Raw genomic sequence first — 21,379 nt, forward strand, 5'->3', positions numbered from 1 at the left:
CTTATCTCACAAGTGAGAAGCAGGCTTAAGTGTGCGAATACAAATGTCTCGTAGATCCTTTTTGTGATCTTAGGTGACCGTTTGAATTATTTGGGCGTGTCTACCCTGCACGGGTCCCCAAATTTTAGAAAGAGGGAGGGAGGAAAAAGGGGCGCAACCAGGAGTATTAGAAAAGAAGTTCCTAAAGCAATGTAAGCTTTGAGGTCTGAAACTTTTCCTAACTGAACGTGAAGGCTTCCCGTTTTCAGAGCCCTATATACTCAATGGAAGGTAGTGAACCTTACCTTCCGTCTAGCATCTCCTAGGAGGTGTAGTATTTTACCCAGGCTATCGTCTTGAACCCCTTAGGACTCTATAAAAATATAAACAGACTGATACAAGTTCTTCGGACTTGTGAATGTATCGAAAGTAAACAAAGAAGACTTTTTCGCGGGAAAAATTTTAAAATTCCTCCATGTGCAAATCACGTGTCAAGCTCTGGCTAACATGACGTCACACCGGATTTCTCTGCGGCTTCTCGCCGAAGAGCAGCCATGTTGGATTGAAATAGTTTTCATCCCTCTTAATCTGTACGCTTGAAACATCATCAAGGAACCAAAAGATAAGGAAAGCACCCGACATTAACTACAAATACGCTGCTGCCTTTTTTTTGTGTTTCTGAACGGTTTTCACAGTCAAAGTCCGAAGCAACGGAAGACCTTCGTGAGAAGCTTCATTTGTCGCTAGCGTAAGAACGCTTACGCCGCTATGCAGAAGGGGAAAGCTGCCACTTCCCCTCCTGCAATGGGTTTTCAAGGAAGACCACCACAACAGTATCCTTGATTAAATATCATTCATGGCGTAAGTGAGACTCGTAAATACTGATGGAAAGTCATCCGGGTTTGATCTTGGTGCGTCGTGAGGTTAGCCTTTGTTGTGTCGTGTCATTTTCCCGAACCATATTTTTGTTGTATTCCTTAATTCCTTGATCTTAGAAATGCCCGTGGACCACCTTCGTCGCAGCAAAGTAAGTCTTGATTTTCTGTGATTCATGAGTGTAAAATTTAGATATGAAAAGGGAGAAATGTGGTCCGCTAAAACTGCTGACGTTTGTATGAGAAGAAATGGATTTCCGTGAACTTCACACGCAATTGAATTTTTTCTTCATTCATTTCGTTACGTTTTAGGGCCCGACGAGTTTAATGCAAGACAACCACAGGCCTTCCAAGTGAGTGAATTGTTATTTTATGCCATCAACACCATATTTACGTCGACGATCCCTTCGTTTGCTGGTGTTTTGATGTCTCGTGGAATTCTGTGACTTTTTTGTTGCATAACAGTTCTTTCGATTAGTTATGAATGAATTGCTATTTACAGATGTTTTGTTTCGTTTCTATGGAGTGGGTGTTTTACCAAAAAGTTTCTCGAGCCATTGAAGATTCAAATTTATCTCTTGTAGCTACAGAGGAGTCGATCATTTGATTAGCTTTCTTGATTATTGTTTTAGGAAATAACCTTTATGCATTACTTCCGTTAAGACGTTCGGATCTTCGCGTATATTTGTACATTATTTGAAGAGTAAAGTTGGGGAACTGGACCTTTCGAAAGATTCTATTTTTAAGCTCATGATTCTACTGTCCCTTTCGTCTTGTTATTCCTAGGGAGTTTTTTGCTCGCTCTGATGTTCAAATTGATCGATCTTTCTTCTTGAATCGAAAACATTCAAGCTTACTTCCAACAAACGTATTGAAGGTGATCGGTACAATGCCATCCGGTTAGACGAACAGGTTGTTTTTTTCTGTTATCAAACACGCTTTATTCCGAACAGACAAACACTTTTAAACTCACCTTTCACGTGGTTTTTAACAAACTAAAAATTTCTCGATGATCGCGACGGGTTTTAGACGGGGGTGGGGCGAAAACACCGGTTAAAGAATACATTAAAAGGCGACGAGAAGTTCGAGAAGGGAAGTACCTGGCTGAAAGGGAAACTTAAACTCGTCTTGGAATCCCCTCTGGTGAAATCTATTTAAATACAGAATTTGATTTCAAGCGCATAATTCAGTTCGCAGCGTCATGTATGTATGTAGATCGTGTGAATACCCTGTGGAACAAAAGCGAAACTAAATTTTGCATACGGCCTCGAACAAAAGGTAAATTCACATTGATTGCTCAATATTCTCAGAAGTTTTCCAACACTTTCTTTTTTAAGCGGCTTAGGGTCTTGAAAAGTTAGCTGGGGTCGATCTTTGCCCCTTGGCTTCATTGTTATATTGCGTAGAGAAACTTCCTCCTTGCGTAGGGAAAGGTTTACGTGAGTCTAAATATTTATGCGTTCTCTTTGATTGCTTGTTGTCATGTCCATTTTACATATCTTAAAGGCCAGACATAGAGTGTTTTTTTCTCGTCTCAAAAACTGAAGTGAAATGTATCTACCACCGTAATTGATACCAATATTTGTTTGATGTGGAAGAGATGGCTGTTATGTTTGAATTACTTTGCTATTAAGTTCTAAAAGAGCTTGGAACCAGGTCTGAGTCAGCATATCAATTGTAATATATTGATCATTACAATCCCAACTAATATACATATGACCTCCATCTCTGGCGACCTTACATAACAACAAAACAACCAAATAACCAATGCAATTAACAGCAATCTTGTTTAATTATGATTAAATTCCAATTATTGACGAAACTCAAACTCCTGAAAACATTTGATAAATTAACATGGTGGAACATTATCTTTCTGAACTCTTGTTCAACGAACTGGAACCCAAAGTTCTACAATCCAGTCCTTCATTCTATAAAACAAGATTTGCATGATTTATAAGTGCCAGGAAGTACCATTGGACGTTGATTATCTAAACCCTGATTTCCCAGATTTATCAATCATTAAGACCTTTCTTTCTGGTTGTAAGTTGTGGATCTTTTGTATTTATGTACAGCTATGTAATTTTCTGGACCATTGAATATGCAGACTATATTGAGTCTTAGGCCCAGTTCATACGTCGCATTTCTGCCGTGTCAAATTCAATTCAATTAAGTGCCGCAGAAATGCAACTGTCGATTCATACGTCGCACTGGTGTGGCACTTAATTCGGAATTTGTACTGTCGGTTATGTCAGCTAGCGGAAAATGTTTTAAACGGAGGGTATTCAATATGGTGGACGAAAATACTGAGCGACGAAGAACTTTAATTTTGCAAAAAATTGACCGCCAATGGAACGAGAAGGAGAAGGCTGACAACGGAGCAGTATGTGTTGCAATATGTTCAGGTTGCATTGGGTCGAGAATGGCCAAGTTTCTTCTTTTTCTTGAGCGGGAAAACATTTACGCATGCTCAATACATTAACATAATGTATGCATTAGACTTGACACGGCAAAAATTCGACGTCTGAATCGCTGTCGCATTTCTGTCGGATAATGCGACAAGACCAGTCGAAGGTGCGGCAGAAATGCGGCAGCCAATTCAGACGTTGAATTTCTGTCAAATTTAATACATTGAATTGAATTCGACACGGCAGAAATGCGGCGTATGAACTGGGCCTTAGTGAGTCTGTTAAAGAGGTTTGAGTATCTGTAACAAAGATTGCCGGCTGGTACATGGATAGCACAGTGGACTCCAGATTGAGTGGGCTGGGCATTAAGGGTGACTAACCTCCCATCCAGGGTAAAAAGTAATACTCCTCAGTGGAGGTGTAGCGACCAAATGGTTTTGTGCAGGACTCTGGATCAAGCAGTCTAGGCTTGAACCATGGCCAGGGTCATTGCGTTGTGTTCTTAAGCATGACACTTATCTCTCATAGTGCCTTTCTCCACTCAGGTGTATTAATAAGCACCAATGAATCAAATGCTAACTTGACAAATCAGTAACAGCTACATTATGTTTGGTTGAGAGAATTAAGTGACAAACCCTGTTTTTGGTGTAAAGTTTAGGAACAAGATCAAGTTACAAAAAACAGTAGTATGCCTTGAAACAGCCAGACACCCAGTGGCCCACGAAGCCAGAGCTTGTCCTATTTTCTGTAACCAGGGCTCGAAATAAAAAAAAGCTGTCACATTTTTGCGACCCGTTAAGAAAAGTTAGTCACAAGTTCTCAAAATTTAGTCGCTGAGCATAAGTTAATTATTAATAACCACTTTGACTAACGTATTAATAAGAATGTTTAATTTTATTTCTTCATTCAGCAGCTTTGACTTAACAGTTTCTATTGATATCTGAAAACGGATTGTGTATTACTGACGCCACAATCATACAAACAATCAGGAAAGATCGTATAATTATACCGTTCACTCAATTTATAAAAGTTCAATGCCACTCAAAACCTGCTGAACAATATTAGTACCCAAGCTAAAATTCTAGAAGGGACACAATCTTTAAACATCTCTGAATGATGTGAAATCCCTGTTTCCATTTGCTAACCAAGCGCTTAATTCGTTATGAACTTGTAGTGTAAAGCCTAAATTAGCTGTGTAAATATGCATTCACGATGTTCAACACTTTACCTTTCCCAGTGTTTCACTTATACTTCAAAAAGACAAAGGTTGTGTTTCACCCTAAGCTATAAATCTTAGGTATAGTAGTCTAACAAGTAATCATGCCAAAACAAGAAGGTATTCCCATGAAATCTTTGCAACGAAAGACGTGTGTGAGAAATGAGCCGTTTCCAGTGTTACTTTCACTGCTCTGGTCACATCCTTGAATGCTGCTTGTTTCCTGGCAAGCAAACTTTTCGCTTCGCCGATTTCATTATTTAAAAGATGATTCTTGAAACTGGTTAAATCTTGAATATTGGCCAACATTCTTTAAAGTTGTTTGAAATACCAGAAAAAAGCGTCACGTGTTGGCATCCTGAGACTGCGGTTTGATAATTAAGTTGACAATCCAGTGGTTTCACAACAAAATCTGCGTCAGCGAACATGTTTATAATGAAACCACTGTAATGGCATCTGATCGAGCAAATCGTGTTACATAGTGTTGCATGGAAATTGAGAAGGATTTTCGCTGTACATTTTTTAATCTCCTGAACAAGTATGTCACAAAACATACAAAATTTTTATTTCTGTATTAATTTTGGGGAAAACTAGTCACAACGTTGTGACTGCTAAAGAAGTTTTAGTTGCAAAGGGAGAAGATTTAGTCGCAAATGCGACTGTATTGGTTGCAATTTCGAGCCCTGGTAACATGAAGCAATTAGGAGTATTTTTATTCCCCCGTGGAGGGGATGTTAGTACATTGCAGGACTACTCCCTGGACGGCATTTACTATCCTTTGCCTGTTTCAAAACGAGTCCTTTTTCTAAATGTTTCTTATGAAAATGAGTTTGATTTGCATGAAAATGCACTTACAGATGAAATGCATTTTCATAACAATGGTTTTACCCAAAGACTCATTTTGACACAGAGGCATAAAGCAACTGGAAAATGGCCTATTTGCTGGGACCCATTTATAACTTCTGGTCAGCTTCTAACCAGCTGGGATTTGTAGCAAGTTTTAGTTCTATTTAAAGTACATGTTTCTTCATTTATAGTGTTCCCAATTAGCACAGCGGTACTAAATACCATGACACTTAAATAAAGTGGTAACTTGTTATTTTTAGTTGTTATACACATGGCCCCAGTTGTTCGAATGCTGAATAATGCTATCCACCAGGTAAATCGCTATTCAGTGGATAAATGTTAACAAAACAAACCACGTTGTCAGCTGGATAGTGATTTATCCAGTGGATAGCGTTATCCACCTTTTGAACAACCCAGTCCTGGGTGGCAAGAAGCATCAAGAGAGTAAAGTGTTTTGCCCTGGAACACAATGTTATGAGCCAGACAAGGGTTGGAACTTGGAATACTGGATCCTGAGTTCAGCGCACTAACCATTAGGCTACTGCACCTTCGCATAATGGATTGTAGGATGATTATTAAAATAGGCAAACCTCAGATATCTTTAATTTTTTAAAGTGCACCTAACCCCCCAAATTTTTTTTTGCTAAAACGAATCTACTTGTTATTTGAAATAGTTCTGCGAAAAAATTTTTGGATTCCATTAAATCCTTGATTTTCTGTGCGCCGACGAAATCTCGAAAAATAGCTCCAAAATACCACCATTTTGTTGCACAACCGAGTTTGAGGAGAATGGGTCCAGTGGCTCTTGTGACATCTAGCCAGGAAGGTTGGATATCTCATGTCCTCTCATTTCCTTCAGGATGGCGCAATACACATTCGAAAAGTGCGCAAACGCTTTCCAGAGGTGCTGTCGGCTGTTACAGCAATGTTCCAGATTTAAAGAAGGATATACTGTACAATTTACTGACGATCATCGGCTAATGGTGCAATAAAGATGTGAACGATGGTTGATTTGTCAAACCAAAACAAGCGAACTGAATCTGTGAGAACCATTGAAGAACTCTCACTGGAATTTGTTCTACAGACTTTCGAACGCTATTTTCATAAATTTTCTGCTTAAGGTATCATGGTAGGTGGATTGACAGTGTTTGGAAATCGTGCTCTTACACCGGCACTTTGAAAGAAAACCCCATCAACCTACACATTTTCTGAAAGCTTAATAGTTATAGAATACAATCATATCTTTGAAATTTTCTAAAAAGTTATTGTCGCAGTGATATTAAAAGAAATACCCAGAAACACTGCTTTGCTTAAACTGATTTGCTTCCGCGCGTGAATTATCGGAGCGGCGCGATTTACATCGGAAATGTTTTCTCACACATCACCCTCAAAAATTGTGTCTACGATTTTCCAGACGTGGTTTGGTTTTTTTTACACCCTCCTAAACTTTGATATTTTTAATGCGGTCGTTTCCTTCTACAAAAGAGGCCATAACTTTGAAACGGAAGCGAAATTAAACAAAGGCCGACACGATTTTTCGAAGGAGGTATCCTAGAACATACCTGCCGATTTTCAGCCAATTCCATCGGAAGACGCGCGTAAACAAACTAAAAATGTTTGTCCTTATATGCAGTTTTATTTTATCGAGAAAAACAGGAAAAACCTTTTATGAGATTTGTATGGATAGGTGTTAAAAATCCCCTCCGCAGGCTGCACTGCAGATGTCGGCATGGGTCAGTTTACCACACAATAGGTTATGACAACTTAAAATAAACAGACGACTAATATTCTGGCGCGGAAACCCGTGTCACAGTGAAGTCATCCGAGAAGGGACAAACTACAAGTTAAACTGACGTGATCTTTCACTTAAGAGATTTCGTCGGCGGAATTGGCATTATGTTGCTTAAGTTTAGGCTCCTTTGTTCTCCAGACATTTTTTGAAGCCATGCCTCGTGAAGCCAAAAAGCATGAAAAAGAGGAAATCTCGAGGTCTACCGACATTGTCAACATCTACATCTGCGCTCTCTCTTGTTGTGGAAGTTTCGGAATCGCGTCCGTTCTACAACAATTTTGTGTGACTAGCACTTGTTGTATTTTGTCCTCTAGCTTCATTGGTGGGACTAGTGTCCTCGAGTTCCTTCAACCATTCTTCTTGGTTACAGCGTGACCCACGGTCGCTCAGAGCCAAAGATCTAGTTCAACGCTGAACCTGTGGGTTCCGCCAGATTTTCGCCTCTTCGGTGGTCTCTTCGAAGACGAAAATGGCCAAGAATTTTTCGTCCTGACATAAAGAAAATTTGACAAGAACGAAAGCCAGCCTGTGATGAAACAACCAGATCAAGAACAGTTCGCGTGTACAAATGAAATATCACACCGCAATTCGCCTTACTTGTGACAACTGGCGGTGAATTTTAATTAGAGGTGTCAACACGCTGTAAGGGGTTAATAATATTCAAAAATAGTTTTTTTGCTTTAACTTAAAAAGTAAAAAAGCCCTTTCCCCCATTCTTTTGGAAAATATTTATCTCCGTCTTCTCAATTTGAACAGCCAAGAAAGGGTTTTCGCATTTTTTGTAAAAATCCACCTACCATGATACCTTAAAACTAACCAGCAATTTGTAGAAATAGTACCGACAACTTATATCTTCCAATCCCACAGTATTTATAACATAACCGGCAAAGTTGTGTGATCTGATCATGATCAAGAAGCTTTTTCTGATATGTAAATAGATCACAACTGTACGCCGCTAACCAACACTTATTTCTCTTTCGATTTAGATGAAAGTCTAAGATTAATCCTTTAGAATGACATGACAACAAAATTGTTAGACTTGCAGAGTTTTTCGAAGGTTTGGAAATCAGCAGTGCGACAAAGATTCTGTGCAATACTGTTGAAAATATGACCACATAGCATTGTCCGCGGACCGCTTAGGGAACACATCCTTTTCGTTTATCCGACAAATTTCATTGCAAACTTTGAGAACAATTTACATTGGTTATTTGGAGTTACGACTTAAAACGTGTGACAATGTGAAATCAGTAATTGTATGAAATGTTTCCTTCCACCTTGCTTCCTGCAGCTTCAAAAATACAGGTCCAAACAATACGATTTTCAATCAATCGAAGCCAATGTTTTGGAGGTCATCAAGTCTCAACAACTGTAACACGTACGTCGCTCTTATAAACATGAAGCATTCAACTGAAAGTAAAACACAAACTGGATTTAACAGAACAATAACACCTTGACAAAATACATTCTCGTTAAGGACAAATGTAAATGGGCTATAAACACACGTGGGAAATCTAATATAAAAGCAGCTCTTCCGCAAAAAAGTCTTCCCCTTTGTTGCTTGAAATATTGTAAATTGCCCTCAAAGCTCTAATCAGTGAGTTCACAGTTGTTGAACGTTCTTGATTGAAGTTTATTTCAGAGCCTGCCGAATCGAAACTTAAATCTGACTCCAGTGATGAAAAAGAAATGATTTTGAAACAAAACTTGGACATTTTAGTCTCAAAATACATCAGAACAATTAGTTTTGCACTCAATTTTCTCAAGCAAATACAGAGAGTTGTCTGAGGCGCTATTGTGTTTGGTTCCTGGGTAGATGTCATCAGGTACCGCTGCCCCAGACTCCCTAAAACGTGGTTGTGAAACACTTCAAGCGCAACTTTGAAAGGGCATAGAAAATCGAGGATTCAACCAAATTCAAAAATTTCTTCGCCCAAATGCTTCAAATAAAGTCTAGATTCGTTTTAGTGAAAAAAAAAAAAAAAAAAAAAAAATTGGGGTTAGGTGCACTTTAACTGGGTATGTTTGGTTAATGGCTGAGGTTCCTTGTTCCTACTGTGCGCAGCTGGGTGATGTATGTAGACAGTTTGATGTTGCAATGCTCTGTTGTCCCAGGCAACTGAATTTAATGTTCAGTGTAACCTTGTTTCTCAAGTGTGCTTTATAGTTACGAGAAGCCATAAAACTGTTCTTAGAATGCTGCCATCCCTGCTTACTGCGAGAAAATGAATGCTTTTGATCGAAAGATGTGAACTGATCAGGCTTTCAAATGGTTGCTACGGATGCATTCAACTGTGAACAAAATGTTTAAATTAAATAAACTGAAAGAATTCAAAGTTCTAAGAATCATGTATCATGATTGCAAAGGAGCTATGTCTTAAAAATTGATCTATAGTTTACTGTAGTGTGATAAAACATATTCTTGTTCAAGTACTTGGTAACTTCATAGATACTGGGAAAGGTGTGTTGGGGTAACATTTCTAATATGAATAATCAATTGAAAACATCCTGGTTGCAGTTATCCTGGTTAACAATGCTTTATGACAAAGTCTTTCGTTGAAAGAATATCGGTACCAAATTGACTAACAATTTGAATTGCAAACCAGAAACTACATACCGTCACCTGGTTACCAGTTTCTAACTTGCATCTCACTTTGATATAGGCAGTGAATGAACCCTGAAAGTTCTTGAGTGTGTTTACACAAATTTAAGGAAAGACCTTGAAAACTGAATCGGGTGCTTAAAAGTTCTTGAAAATAGTTGATTTTTTGAGTGATCACTTTATTCATTCCCTTGTTGGTGTGTGTAGTGATTTTTATAGTGCAATAACTCAAATAATTATGATGTGTCCTTGAAATCCTCAGAAAGTCCTTGACTCTTCTATTTGACTGCTTTTCTACTTTAAGTAAGCTTAAAACAAAATTATCTGTGTTTTCAATCAAACAAAATAGGATTTTCTCACTCTTCCATTACAAACAGTCCTTTGGGTCATTCGAGATGTCATGGTAATCTTGTCAGCCAGAAGCAACTAATGTTCTGTGACGTCTTTTCTAGCAGAGCAGACTCTGATGGTTAACTTTGCTGTCCAGCACAAATATTCTATACTGCTTTGCTTCTATTGTGCAGTTCCAGAAAATATCCATACTCCCTGCACAGACGGGATGGGAATTTCCTGGGGGTTGGTGGGGTTCTGTTAGACCAAAAGATATAACTACATGTACATGTATATGAAATTTCAAGAGGGGTGAGGTAGTCTCAGAAGAAAAATCCCTTCCTTGGGAGAGGTATGGATATTCTCTGGAAGTACACATTATTAACTAACCATGTTCTACCATTGTAAACATAGGTTATTATTTTTTATGTACTGTAAGTAACTAATTTTGTCTTTTTTGATTTGTTTGACTTTATAGCTTCAAGCACAAATGCCACAAAATTTAGTCATGGGGCAGATGCCTGGCCAAATGCAGACACCCCAAGGACAACCCCGCCTCCCAAATCAACAGCCGTTTTACCATGGCCAAAGACCCATGAGAATTCCAAGACACCAAAACCCAAACAATCCGCCAATGTATGCTTCACCTCCAGGGGGTCCCATGGCAGTACAAATGATAGGACATGGACCACCCCCCTTCATTCCCCAAGGGCAAAACCCACAGTTTCTTCCACAGCATGTAAGTGTGAGCTGGTTAAACGTCATTTACAGTTTACAACCTGAGGCCAGGCTTTTAGCCAGATGGGTGTCCGGGAATCCTGTGGATGGCCACTTAAAAAAAAAAACAGTTGTTTTATTTTTCATATGTTGCCTTACAAACTGCTCATTTGGGCAAGCCCTATAGCACAGTTTGGACAGCCACTTTTCAAATTCTGGCTAAAAACCGGCCTGAGGCAGAATTTTTAATGTTGCACAACCTTTACGGTCAAACCATTCTTGTGACGTTTGTGATAGGGCTGTGATAGGCAGTGCATCTTTGCCACTTGAGGTAGCTAACAAAAGGTCCCGCATCTTGCTTGTGACTGTCACACATGACAAAAAATGTTGCAGGATATTGAAGAGCCTGTTACATTTGCTGCCTCAGACAATGTTGTCTGGTCACTATGTTTTGGCTCAATCCTGCCATCCCGACCCACTCAGTATGTTTATGCTGATCCTGCCTGATAATGCATGATTTTCCATATGTCATCGCAGATCCTGCCATCATTTTTAAAACTATCCCGTGAAAGATTTTATGTTGGCTTCAGTATTGCTGGCCATCTTTCAACTGGCATTTGGCAAAGTTTGGCAGCCATGCAGTGCACTGGTGGGAAATGATGTCATTGACGTCCTCACTAGTGAGGACATGGAAAATACACCGCAATGGTGCTGGATGTAAATTTGTATGAATTTTACAAGTGGTGTATTTTCCAATAAAACAATCCTGTCTATATGGTTAACTCTAGAAATATCGGTAGATCTCTCTCTTCTATAAGGGTGGCCTCTCTAACGTTCAGAGTAACAGGTTGTTATGAGAGGACCCACAGCATAATATCCTTTACCTTGTGTTTAATTAAATTTCCCTTTTCTTACCTTTTACCCCCTTTCTGTCCTCAGCGCACTGGGCAATGCATTTTCTGATCTTTATTGATGTTTATCTCTTAACAGGTTGAGTACACACAAATTCCAATGGGTGGTCCACCTCAGATGCAATACAGACCTCAGCAAGCGATGCAGGGTCAATTTCCACCTGTATCTGGTCCTTCACCATCACAAGGACCATTCGGCTATCCACAGACGACAGTTTATCCCATGGGACAGCCCTCACCTCCTGTTTATATCATGAGAGCCCCCACAGCTCCCATGCCTGGAGTGCCACAGTATCAAACTCAAAATTTTGAGCCCCGTGCACGGGAGAGAAAAATAATCCAGATAAAAGATCCCAACAGTAACAAAGATGTAACGCAAGAAATCCTAAATCGTCAACCCTCAGGAAGTTTAACAGGCAGTACCACTGGCACCCCTAATAATTCTACCCCAGATATTTCAGGACAGTCTAGTAGTTCAAGCACTCCTCCTTTGACGTCACAACAGCAAGCTGAGGCCAATGTGCGAGCGCAGTTTGCAGCGCAGGTCGCTGCAACCTTAGCCAATGATAGCGAGGAGAAACCTAAGAAGGTTGCTGAATATACCATCCAGAAAGCACCGGTAAATAATAAACCAGTGCCAGTAGATACTAGCAAAGTAAAAGAAGTAGCAGATATATCAAAAGACAAAGTAGCAAAAGAAACTGAAATTAGTTCGAATATTAATGTATCAGAAACTCAATCGGCTGAAAAGCCAGTTGAAAATGTTGTTGAAACACAAGCCAAAGAAGAGGATGCAAAAAGACAACCCAAGGAAGCCGTACAGGGCTCTAAACTTAATGATGCAGTTTCCATAGAGAATTCATTGGGACCAAAATCTTTAGTCAGTTCAGTGGATGCAATCACATCTACAAAAGGAATAATCCCCAATGTCAGAGTAGAAATCTTTAGGGCAGATGATGTGCGCAACAAAGAACAAACTCTTAAGGAAGCACAACAGAGCAGCACAGCTGCTAGTGATGTTAAAACTGCAAAAGAACCTGCAAAAGAACCTGCAAAAGAACCTGCAAAAGAACCTGCAAAAGAACCAGCAAGAGAACCTGCAAAAGAACCTGCAAAAGAACCTGAAAAAGAACCTGAAAAAGAACCTGAAAAAGAAACTGCAGAGCCAGCTGTTACTGAAGTGGTACCAGTTGAAGAGGCCAAAACATTAAATGGACCAGTATCACTTCCGAGTGAGGAAGTAAAAGAAATAGAAGAAGACGTTAAAAATGTTGAAGCTCAAAAGGAGGTTGAAGCTCAACCAAAAGTGGAGGCTCAATTGGAGGTTGAAGCTTCACCTGTGGAGAACGTCACAGAACCTGTGGCAGACAGCAAAGTTGATGAAGTGGTGCAGCAACAAGTTGCTGAACCCGAAGCAACAGCCAAAGAATCTGCAGAAGCAGAAGTTTTGCCAACAGCTCCTGAGTTGGAGGATACAGCTAGCGTTGAGAAGCTGAACGGCCATGAAGGTGACTTGAAGGTGCCCGTTGTTCCAAAGAATCCTGTAGACACACAAGCAGCCGGTTTGTATTTATTTCTTTTGTTCTTTATCTCGAGTGTTTTTTTGTTGTTGTTCACCCACAACATCTACACGTATCTATGGCTCTGTTTAAGTGTAGTGGAAAGTTCTTCAGAAATCTGTGGAAAGCTGCTAGAGCTATCCTCAGGAATCTTGAAATGACCAGTCAGCAGTGTGTATTACCAAATACAAGATGTATTGTCATTTGAATAATTATACAAGACGTCTTGTAATTGAAAGAAAATACCAGATGTATTATTAATTTGTCAAAGGAACTGAAGCAAATTTCCAGTTGTATGAAAATTAAGGTAGTTTTAAGTTGTTCTGTAGATTTTGTTATGGAACACCCTGTTAGGTTGCGGATAGTTATGATTGGTTTTCTAGAACTCTGTTAGAAGCACAAGAACTCTTGCAGGCTGTTAATGTAATGATTATGCAAGCAAAGAGAAATATTTACTTTTTTCTTATTGCAATAAACCAGTGATTTTCTATCCTTTTTCTTGCATTGTCTTCCTTTGTCTTCTAGGAGAAGTAAATGTAGGAAAATCTTTCTTCAGTTTTCTGTAGCGGAAGACGCAGCTCAGATATATATATTTTTTAATTTCTCCTCACTCACATATTGTTCTTTACTCTAAATGTAGGACAGGCAGAACTCGTCATTGATATTTTCCATTAAACCAACTTGATACAACATTTCAGTTAAAATAAAAGAAAATGTTAGTTCTATTTCCCCTCAGTTAACGATATAAAAATTTGCACTCCTGTGTATAAAATGAAAGTGTTGATATCTTTCTGACAAAACTTTAACTTATGTGGGAGATGGGGTGTGGGGCATAGTGGTCTTTTCATGGTTATTGAGTGGTCTGGGTTGGAGGCCTGGGACATTGTGTTGTATTCTTGGGCTAGTTGCTTTACTCACAGAGTGCTTCTTTCCACCCAGTTGTATGAGTGGATGGAATCATGAGGGTAATCTTGCTCATCCCATCCAGGGAGACAGAGAAGTACTCTTAATCATGTAATGTGAAGGAAACTAGAGATAAGCGGCAGCCTGATGGATCACTAGGCTTGAATTTAGGCCTCACCTATAAAAATTGTACTGTCACAAACCAGCATATATTGATGGAGATTGAAAAGATTTTTATTGCAACATAATTTATAGTGTTTTTTTTAACAATTCAAAGAAGAAAAAGTTGTTTCTTTAACATTTTTATCAAACCAAATTGTTTTCTAGTGGTCAGCTAGATAGGTCATGGCCCTAAATTAATTTGTTAATAATTAGTGCTATTGATATTGAACTAAAGAACTTAATTTAATGGATCCGCTATGGAAGAATTTAATCTTGATCCATTGTTTTTGCCTGAGTAGAAGGTTTTTGTGGATTTGCTTTGCTATGCAATATAATTGTCACAAAGTTGGAAAAGGTTAAAGTAACCATCACACAGGGTGATTAAATATTAACAATTAAATTTGCATGACTCCTGTCAATATGACACTTGATTGTTTACCAAGAATGTGATATTGGCCCCCCTTGATGAGGTCAGTGTCTATTAATGGGTGACTCACAACTGAATACCAAGTATTTCATTACATTTCCAAAATTGGGCAATACACACGCGGACTCACATCGCATGGCTTTCTGCTTCTGATGTTTGGAAATACTTAGGAATTGCTTCAAGCACTGGGCAAGTTCTTAATTGCGTTCTTTTTCGATTGAAATTGATGGTCTTTGTGATTAATACTCCCTGCCCTAAGAAGCAAACATCTGGCAAATATGCGTGTAATTACCATGTGAAGTCATGCAACCATTGAAAGGCATATCCGCTTATGAATCCCTTGTGTTTTATCCTTGAAAGTGAAACTTAACCCGTGAATTCCTTTCTGTCTCTTTTCTGAGGATGTCTTTTACCATCTAAAGTCTGTAATTTGTGTTATAGTTCTTGATATTGTAGTGAAAAGGCAAGCAGAGCTCTGATTGTTTATGTTGCTGACAAATTGAAACCATGTCTTGTAACATGTTCTTCACACTGTGTAGTTTCAATTGAAAGTTTAATACCTAAAGTGAAAATGATGTTTCAACACTCTGTGTTGGGAGGCAGGGACATGAAAATTTTGTTATTTCTTTTTCAGTTTGTCTTTTCATTTTTTCATGAATTTTTTTGTGTAGAATTTATTTATCTTCTAAAATTGTGTAACTTCCTGCTTGAATTGTAGGAATTGTTTCAATTAGCTTTGTTACTGATCAAATTACCAGTGATTCAACATTCATTACAGCTGCAATCTAGACTACTTTGCAGGGATTTAATCTACAGTAATTAACTGCTTTGTTAGGAAGTTTCCGAGTAATGTTGTTGCCCTAATCATCAGATGTGGTTGTAATAAGGTTGAATTTAGAGGTAGTGGGTTCAGTTTCTTTTCCTGTACTAACATAATTACATAACTATCATTGAATTATAGAAAATAAACATTTAGATTAATGGTCTGAGCTAGATTGTAACATGGACAGCATTTTATATTTGATGTACATGTATATATTTACATCACTACAGAATGATTCAGCACTCTTAGGCCAGCTTTCATTAAATTCCATCCATGCGCTGTCAACTGATTATCGCAACATTACAGTTTTAGGTTATGATAACTGTATCATTCCATTATTGTACAGAAAACCAAATGTTTTTGAACAGATAAAATCTTTTCAACAGTAGGAAACTAGCTGTAGTGTTGTAACTAGAACACAGAATTGTAGTTAAAAAAAATGTTGCAGTCTCTGTCTAGTTTTTTTCTTTTTGTGAGATTTTTGTGGTAGGGAATTAATTTTTTGGATGTCAAATTAATTTGGCAGTATGCTAAAATGTCCACTTGCAAAAACATGTAGGAAAACCAAATGCATCACAGAAACAATTCTTGAATTACATTAATCATTTGAAGTTTGGTTTTTCGACCACTGAGCTGCTCTTTAAGAGAAGTCTTTGTATCCAATCATTTTCATTTCTCTTGTTAATGAGTCTGGGTACTAGCCACTGTCTGGATAACAGGCCTGTGCTCCACTCCAGAAGGATGGGTGGTGTTCAGCCATTTCTTCTCAGGGAGGAATGAGAGTGAACTAATCGAGAGAGTGCCAGAAATCAGGGTTAACTTGTGAAGTGAAGGGAAAACATACTGATTTGTCACAGGCTGAATTGGTTATTGTCAGGCATTAACATATTTGGCTTATAATTACATGAATTACAATGTCACAAATATTTGCTGCTGCCTGAGATACTGGTTTTGGTGTGATTTAGGCAAGGGGTTTAGTGGTTAGATTTTTTTTTTACGCAGGAATGCCAGACTACAAGAGTGATTTAAATACAGGATTAGATAGATGTACTATTATTACTGTTTTGTTGCATGTAAATAAAATCACTATTCCTTGAAAAGCAATAGCATGTGTCTGGATCCTGCATGGCCTCAAGATACAGTCTTGTTTAGACCCAACCCCACTATTTTATCTGGATAGTTTTGCCAAATATGCCATAACAATATCCAGCAGATAAGAATTTCCTCACTTCTCTATGATAAACTATAATGTAATCTAATGTTGTGATTGTTTTTATTTTTAGCCAAAGACAATATGAAGAAAAAGAAACAGAAGCAACGCCTCAAGGATATGGAGAAACGTTCTTCGGAGAAAGAAATGGATCTCATGGAGGCTTACACAGAAAGGCCTCCCAAAGAAGAGGTAAAAACAGTTTAATACCTGCAGCAATGCACACTTAAACATTATTGGCAACATACACACATGCAAGATGAATGATTGCTGTTATTCTAAAACAAAACAAAAAATTCATTGGGGGGTGGGGGGACATTTCAAGTTTAGTTATCCAGTATATATTGGTGACTTACAGTAGGATTGTATGTTTGGGTTTTGAGCAAGACAAAGACAAAGTGTTGCTCTCACACTGCCCCTGTCCATCCAGCAAAGTTCTGAGATAGTGACCCTCCACAGGAAAACAAGGATAAAGGTGATAGCATGCTCACAACATGCTAACACAGCACACTTAGCGTGTCCTAAGACACACTTTATGCACATATTTAATTTGTAGCACAATGAAAGACACAAAGATGTTAACACGCTAAACCTTTTGTTTTGATTAGCGTGCTAACCGTAACATGCTTAGTGTGTGAGTTAGCATGCTAGAACACGCTAGAACAGGCTAGAACATCCTCGAGCTAAAAGGAACATGGAAGAAAGTTTACAATCTCGCCCTCCAAAAAGTTGGAATTTATTATTTTAATTACTTTAAAAGCTTCTAAATTAGTGTCATTTAATAAATAGTGACAAAGAATGGGACAAAAACTTAGTATCCGCATTGGACGATGAACAAGAGGTACTATTAACATCAAACACAAGTAGAATGTTTTTAAACAAACTGATCACTGACAAATTGTAAAGCCTGCAACACGATAGGATCGCTTTGAAGAGAATATTATCAGTGTCTGCTGTAGGCCTACTGCATGTAGGTGATTTTTGCCAATCTGCAGGCAATGCAATCTCCAATATTTTTACACATCAGACATCTGCAGTTTTGATCTCGCATCAGTATGATCGGATCAGGAATTACTGGTGAAAATTTCTATTATTGTTGTGGGCACACCTGGTGCAATGTTAGGGGTTTACCTGTTACAGACTAATGTACCATCTTGGGGGAGTAGGTTTAATCCTGTTGGCTTAATGTGTTGGAAACCAGGACAATTTCTGACAGATTGAGCTAGTCTCGCCAGGGTAATGTCAGTAATACAAAAGTTTTGACTGTTTTAACTACTTTGTACATAGGTTCCTGAGGACAGCGAGGAAGCAGCTGCTGAAGAAACGCAACAAAAAGAGGAAGAAGTTAGCGAAGAAGTTCAATCAGAGGATGAGACATGGGAGGATAAAGAAGGTAAGTGGTGAAGAATAAATGATGTTGATGGTGTTAGATGCTGCAGTGTGCGGTCGTTGTCATATTGTGTTCTTCTTTAGTTCATAACTTAAACGTGCCGTCCCATTATCTTGGATAAGTAGATTTTCCTTCTGGGCGAGTAATTTTTCCTTCTCAGTTGCCTGATGGGCAAGAGATCAGACAAATCATCTGCCAAGTAAATCATTAAAAGAGCAAACTAATATGTGCCCAGGGGAAGCAAAAGTTGAGAGCTACTTGTCCTAAGGGCAAGCTGGAATTCGGGTTTTTTTCCAACCCTGTGTTTAATGAACTTGAGCCTGAATCTTGCTAAGGTTGAAGAAGTAAAATTATTGTGATTTTTTACAACTGATTAATGAACACTAAAGAATGGCAGTGGTGACAATGGCTTAGTCTGCCTATGTTAGGTGTGTCGCACTTTCCCCCAATTTTGTTTCCAACTGTCATTTATTTCCTGTCAACAGAATCAAGTTTTCCAGATCTTGATGGGGAATCAGACATGTCTCGAACAGATGGTGGAAAGCTCACCTATGAGAGAGATTTCCTGTTGCAGTTTCAGACAAATCCCATGTGCATGTTGAAACCTGAAGGCCTACCTGACTTGGAAGTTGTACTTGGCCAACCACGAACCCCATCTAAATCCGGCTATCAACAGAAGTAAAGCAGACAAGACTTTGAGTTCATATAATGATAGAGGGTTTTGTTTATTGCAGTCAGGATAAAGAGTTGTAAAATTGTACCTTGATGCTAGAAGAAATAATTTTTATTGCTAAATTGTGTAGCTACTAAAATTGAGGGAAGGGGAAAGAGCTTTAAGCTAACACATCTCTTTACTGATCATAGTCCTTTGTATTATAGTTACTGAGAATGTGAGTGACTTGAAAACATAGCAAAAGTTTTGTACTAGTTCTGCATTTGCTTTGTTGTCTAACTACAGCACCATTGGCATACAGCTACCACTGTTGAATTTTTATTGGTCCTAACTTGTGCAACTGTGTTCTCTCTGTTGCAGAATGCCTAAAACTGATGCCGGTGAAAATATGTTTTTGCCTGCATATCTTCGCCAGAATTCAAGAGTAAGTCACTTGCTAGATTGCTAGATTTTGCATCAGTTGAGTGATTATGATGGGGCATTAAATTACCAGCCATGCACTGTTTATTTAAAGAGTTTTTGCACTTGGAAACAGCAAACAACGATCTTAAAAGAGAGAGATTTCTTGCTTTTGGATTCCATTACTTCTAGTGAAAGATTATGTAATGATGCTTTGTTACGCACTTCTACTTGTTAAACAATAAGCAAAGTACTACTTTCCCTTTTTGTTAGAGTTTTCTGATGTACATGTGTGTTTTCCACAAATTGAGGGGAAAATAAAACATTTTTTCCTTTTCATTTGCAGAATAACTCTTCCAACCAAAGAGCCCGAGGTAACAGAAATGTGCAACCCAAGAAAGTTATTGAACTTGCACCAAAAACTACGGGAAGTGAGGTAAATGCCAACCGATACATGCCAATTTTATAGAATAAGATTGTTTTTTTTTGTTTAAGTGGAGAGTTTCTTAGGACATGTAAGAGTAAATTTCTTAGCTAGCTCTATCTGCCGAATTTGGAATGCCAGGTTACAGTGTAAACTGCACTTCTTCTACAGTAACCAGTTGTGAAGGTATGACCCTGTGCCAAATCCATACAGTTTGGAGGGTCTGATAGTCAAGAATTGGTCAAATTGCCTTGAGTGTTCTGCTAGAAAAAGAGTAGAGTGTTTTGACTGTCAGCTGAGAAATGACACGAGATCAGAGATCTGCAAATTTTACTTGTAGCTCAGAAATGAGCTGAAATTTAAACAGATAGCTGAAAAACTGCTGAACAGTTTATTGGTTACAGTGTTTCAGATAAGTGAGGGGTCTCGGGTAGAAAACCTGACAAGATCAGCTACATGACCCGACATATTAATAGAAAATTTATAATGATTTGGTGGGTGCAGTGGGAATTGACCTGTTGGAATTGCTTTTCAACACGCTATGATCTGGAACCCTGCAGTTACTGAGAGTCCACCACCCCCATCCAGGACCTGAATTAACTAAAGGTCAGTTTAAAAATGACTGCGTCTGTAAATTGGCTAGTCAATTCTGCACAGGGGTGGCTGGTGTAGATTAGAAAGGTTTAATTGTAACTTGATGTCCAAATGATGATGTTGATAATAATTGTTGATTTGTTTGCAGCAGTTGAGAAGAACTGAGAAAAGATGGGTGCGACCAAGTGAGATAGCCAAAGAAGGTTCTGAAGAGGATCTAAAAACTGAGGTAAGCTCTATTTATCTGGAGTATGCTGTGTTGAACTGTTAAGTTTAATTGCCTTCTACTAATATTGCATAATTTTATATGTCCCAAGTTTTACAGTGTTCTTCAGGGCTGTCATTAAGTTTTGAGGCACCTGTAGCCTTGTTCTCCACACCCATAGCAAACTTGTTACTTTGTGATTCTATCAAGAACAGGCAATTTCACCCATAGCAACGAGTTGAAAATCAAGCATATTCAGCTGTGACAGGTGCTACAGGTTACTGCCTTTTAATGATAGCCCTGTTCTTCAGGGTTTTTAGGAGAGACATCTCATGCATGTAATCAATTCTAACTAAAAGAGTGTTAAAGGAGACAGACAAGTATATTACTAGGAGACTGTTGAGCAATTACATCATTCTTTAGCTAAATAATAATAATAAGTTACAGTACCGATCAGAAGAAACCTAACGGGTATGAGAACGCGAATGGAACGGTTACAGAACGGGTATAGAACGGATACCAAACGGATACCAAACGGATACCGAACAGAAATGGAACAGATACAGAACGGTTACAAATCACAAAAATGGGAAAAAGCATTCTCCAGAACGCAAACTATAAGAGAACGCGTCCTTCAGAATGCATGCTAGTAAGTTATGCTATCAGAGTGCTTACCAGGGATTTGGAAACGATGCAACTTTAAATAAAAGTTCGCCCAAGTTTTGTCCAGCTTGGCGATCTTGAGAAAATGGCAGAACAAATCATCTTCTGTATTTTTTTATTTCTTTTTACACTCACTAAGCAAGCATCTTCACTGCATCTCCTTGTCCATTTCGTGTTCATCGTGGCCATTTTGTTTTTGTCAGCAAGCCCAAGTTATATCCACATAAGGAAATGGATGGACGAGTTGAGTTAGACTGGGATTGAAAGGTTTCTGCAT

General features: G+C 38.6%; 1 protein-coding gene across 2 annotated transcripts in view; it reads left to right on the forward strand.

The window, feature by feature from the left end:
- Positions 1–495: 495 nt before the first annotated feature.
- Positions 496–21,379, forward strand: part of LOC110047749 (eukaryotic translation initiation factor 4 gamma 3-like) — a 37,122-nt gene continuing 16,238 nt past the window's right edge. The window contains exons 1-11 of one of the 2 annotated variants that reach the window (XM_089282319.1): positions 496–812; positions 975–1,006; positions 1,167–1,207; positions 10,521–10,781; positions 11,750–13,232; positions 16,828–16,946; positions 18,042–18,147; positions 18,630–18,822; positions 19,178–19,241; positions 19,563–19,652; positions 20,383–20,463. In XM_089282319.1, coding sequence (XP_089138445.1) covers positions 748–812; positions 975–1,006; positions 1,167–1,207; positions 10,521–10,781; positions 11,750–13,232; positions 16,828–16,946; positions 18,042–18,147; positions 18,630–18,822; positions 19,178–19,241; positions 19,563–19,652; positions 20,383–20,463 — 2,535 coding nt within the window. In that variant the 5' untranslated portion in view covers positions 496–747. The remainder of the gene's footprint in view (positions 813–974; positions 1,007–1,166; positions 1,208–10,520; positions 10,782–11,749; positions 13,233–16,827; positions 16,947–18,041; positions 18,148–18,629; positions 18,823–19,177; positions 19,242–19,562; positions 19,653–20,382; positions 20,464–21,379) is intronic. The other variant, XM_089282320.1, reaches the window with a different exon arrangement.

This window comes from Orbicella faveolata, unplaced genomic scaffold (genome assembly GCF_042242905.1).
Source record: "Orbicella faveolata isolate gen_17 unplaced genomic scaffold, um_ofav_v1 contig_12, whole genome shotgun sequence".
In the NCBI taxonomy this organism is placed as follows: Eukaryota; Metazoa; Cnidaria; class Anthozoa; order Scleractinia; family Merulinidae; genus Orbicella; species Orbicella faveolata.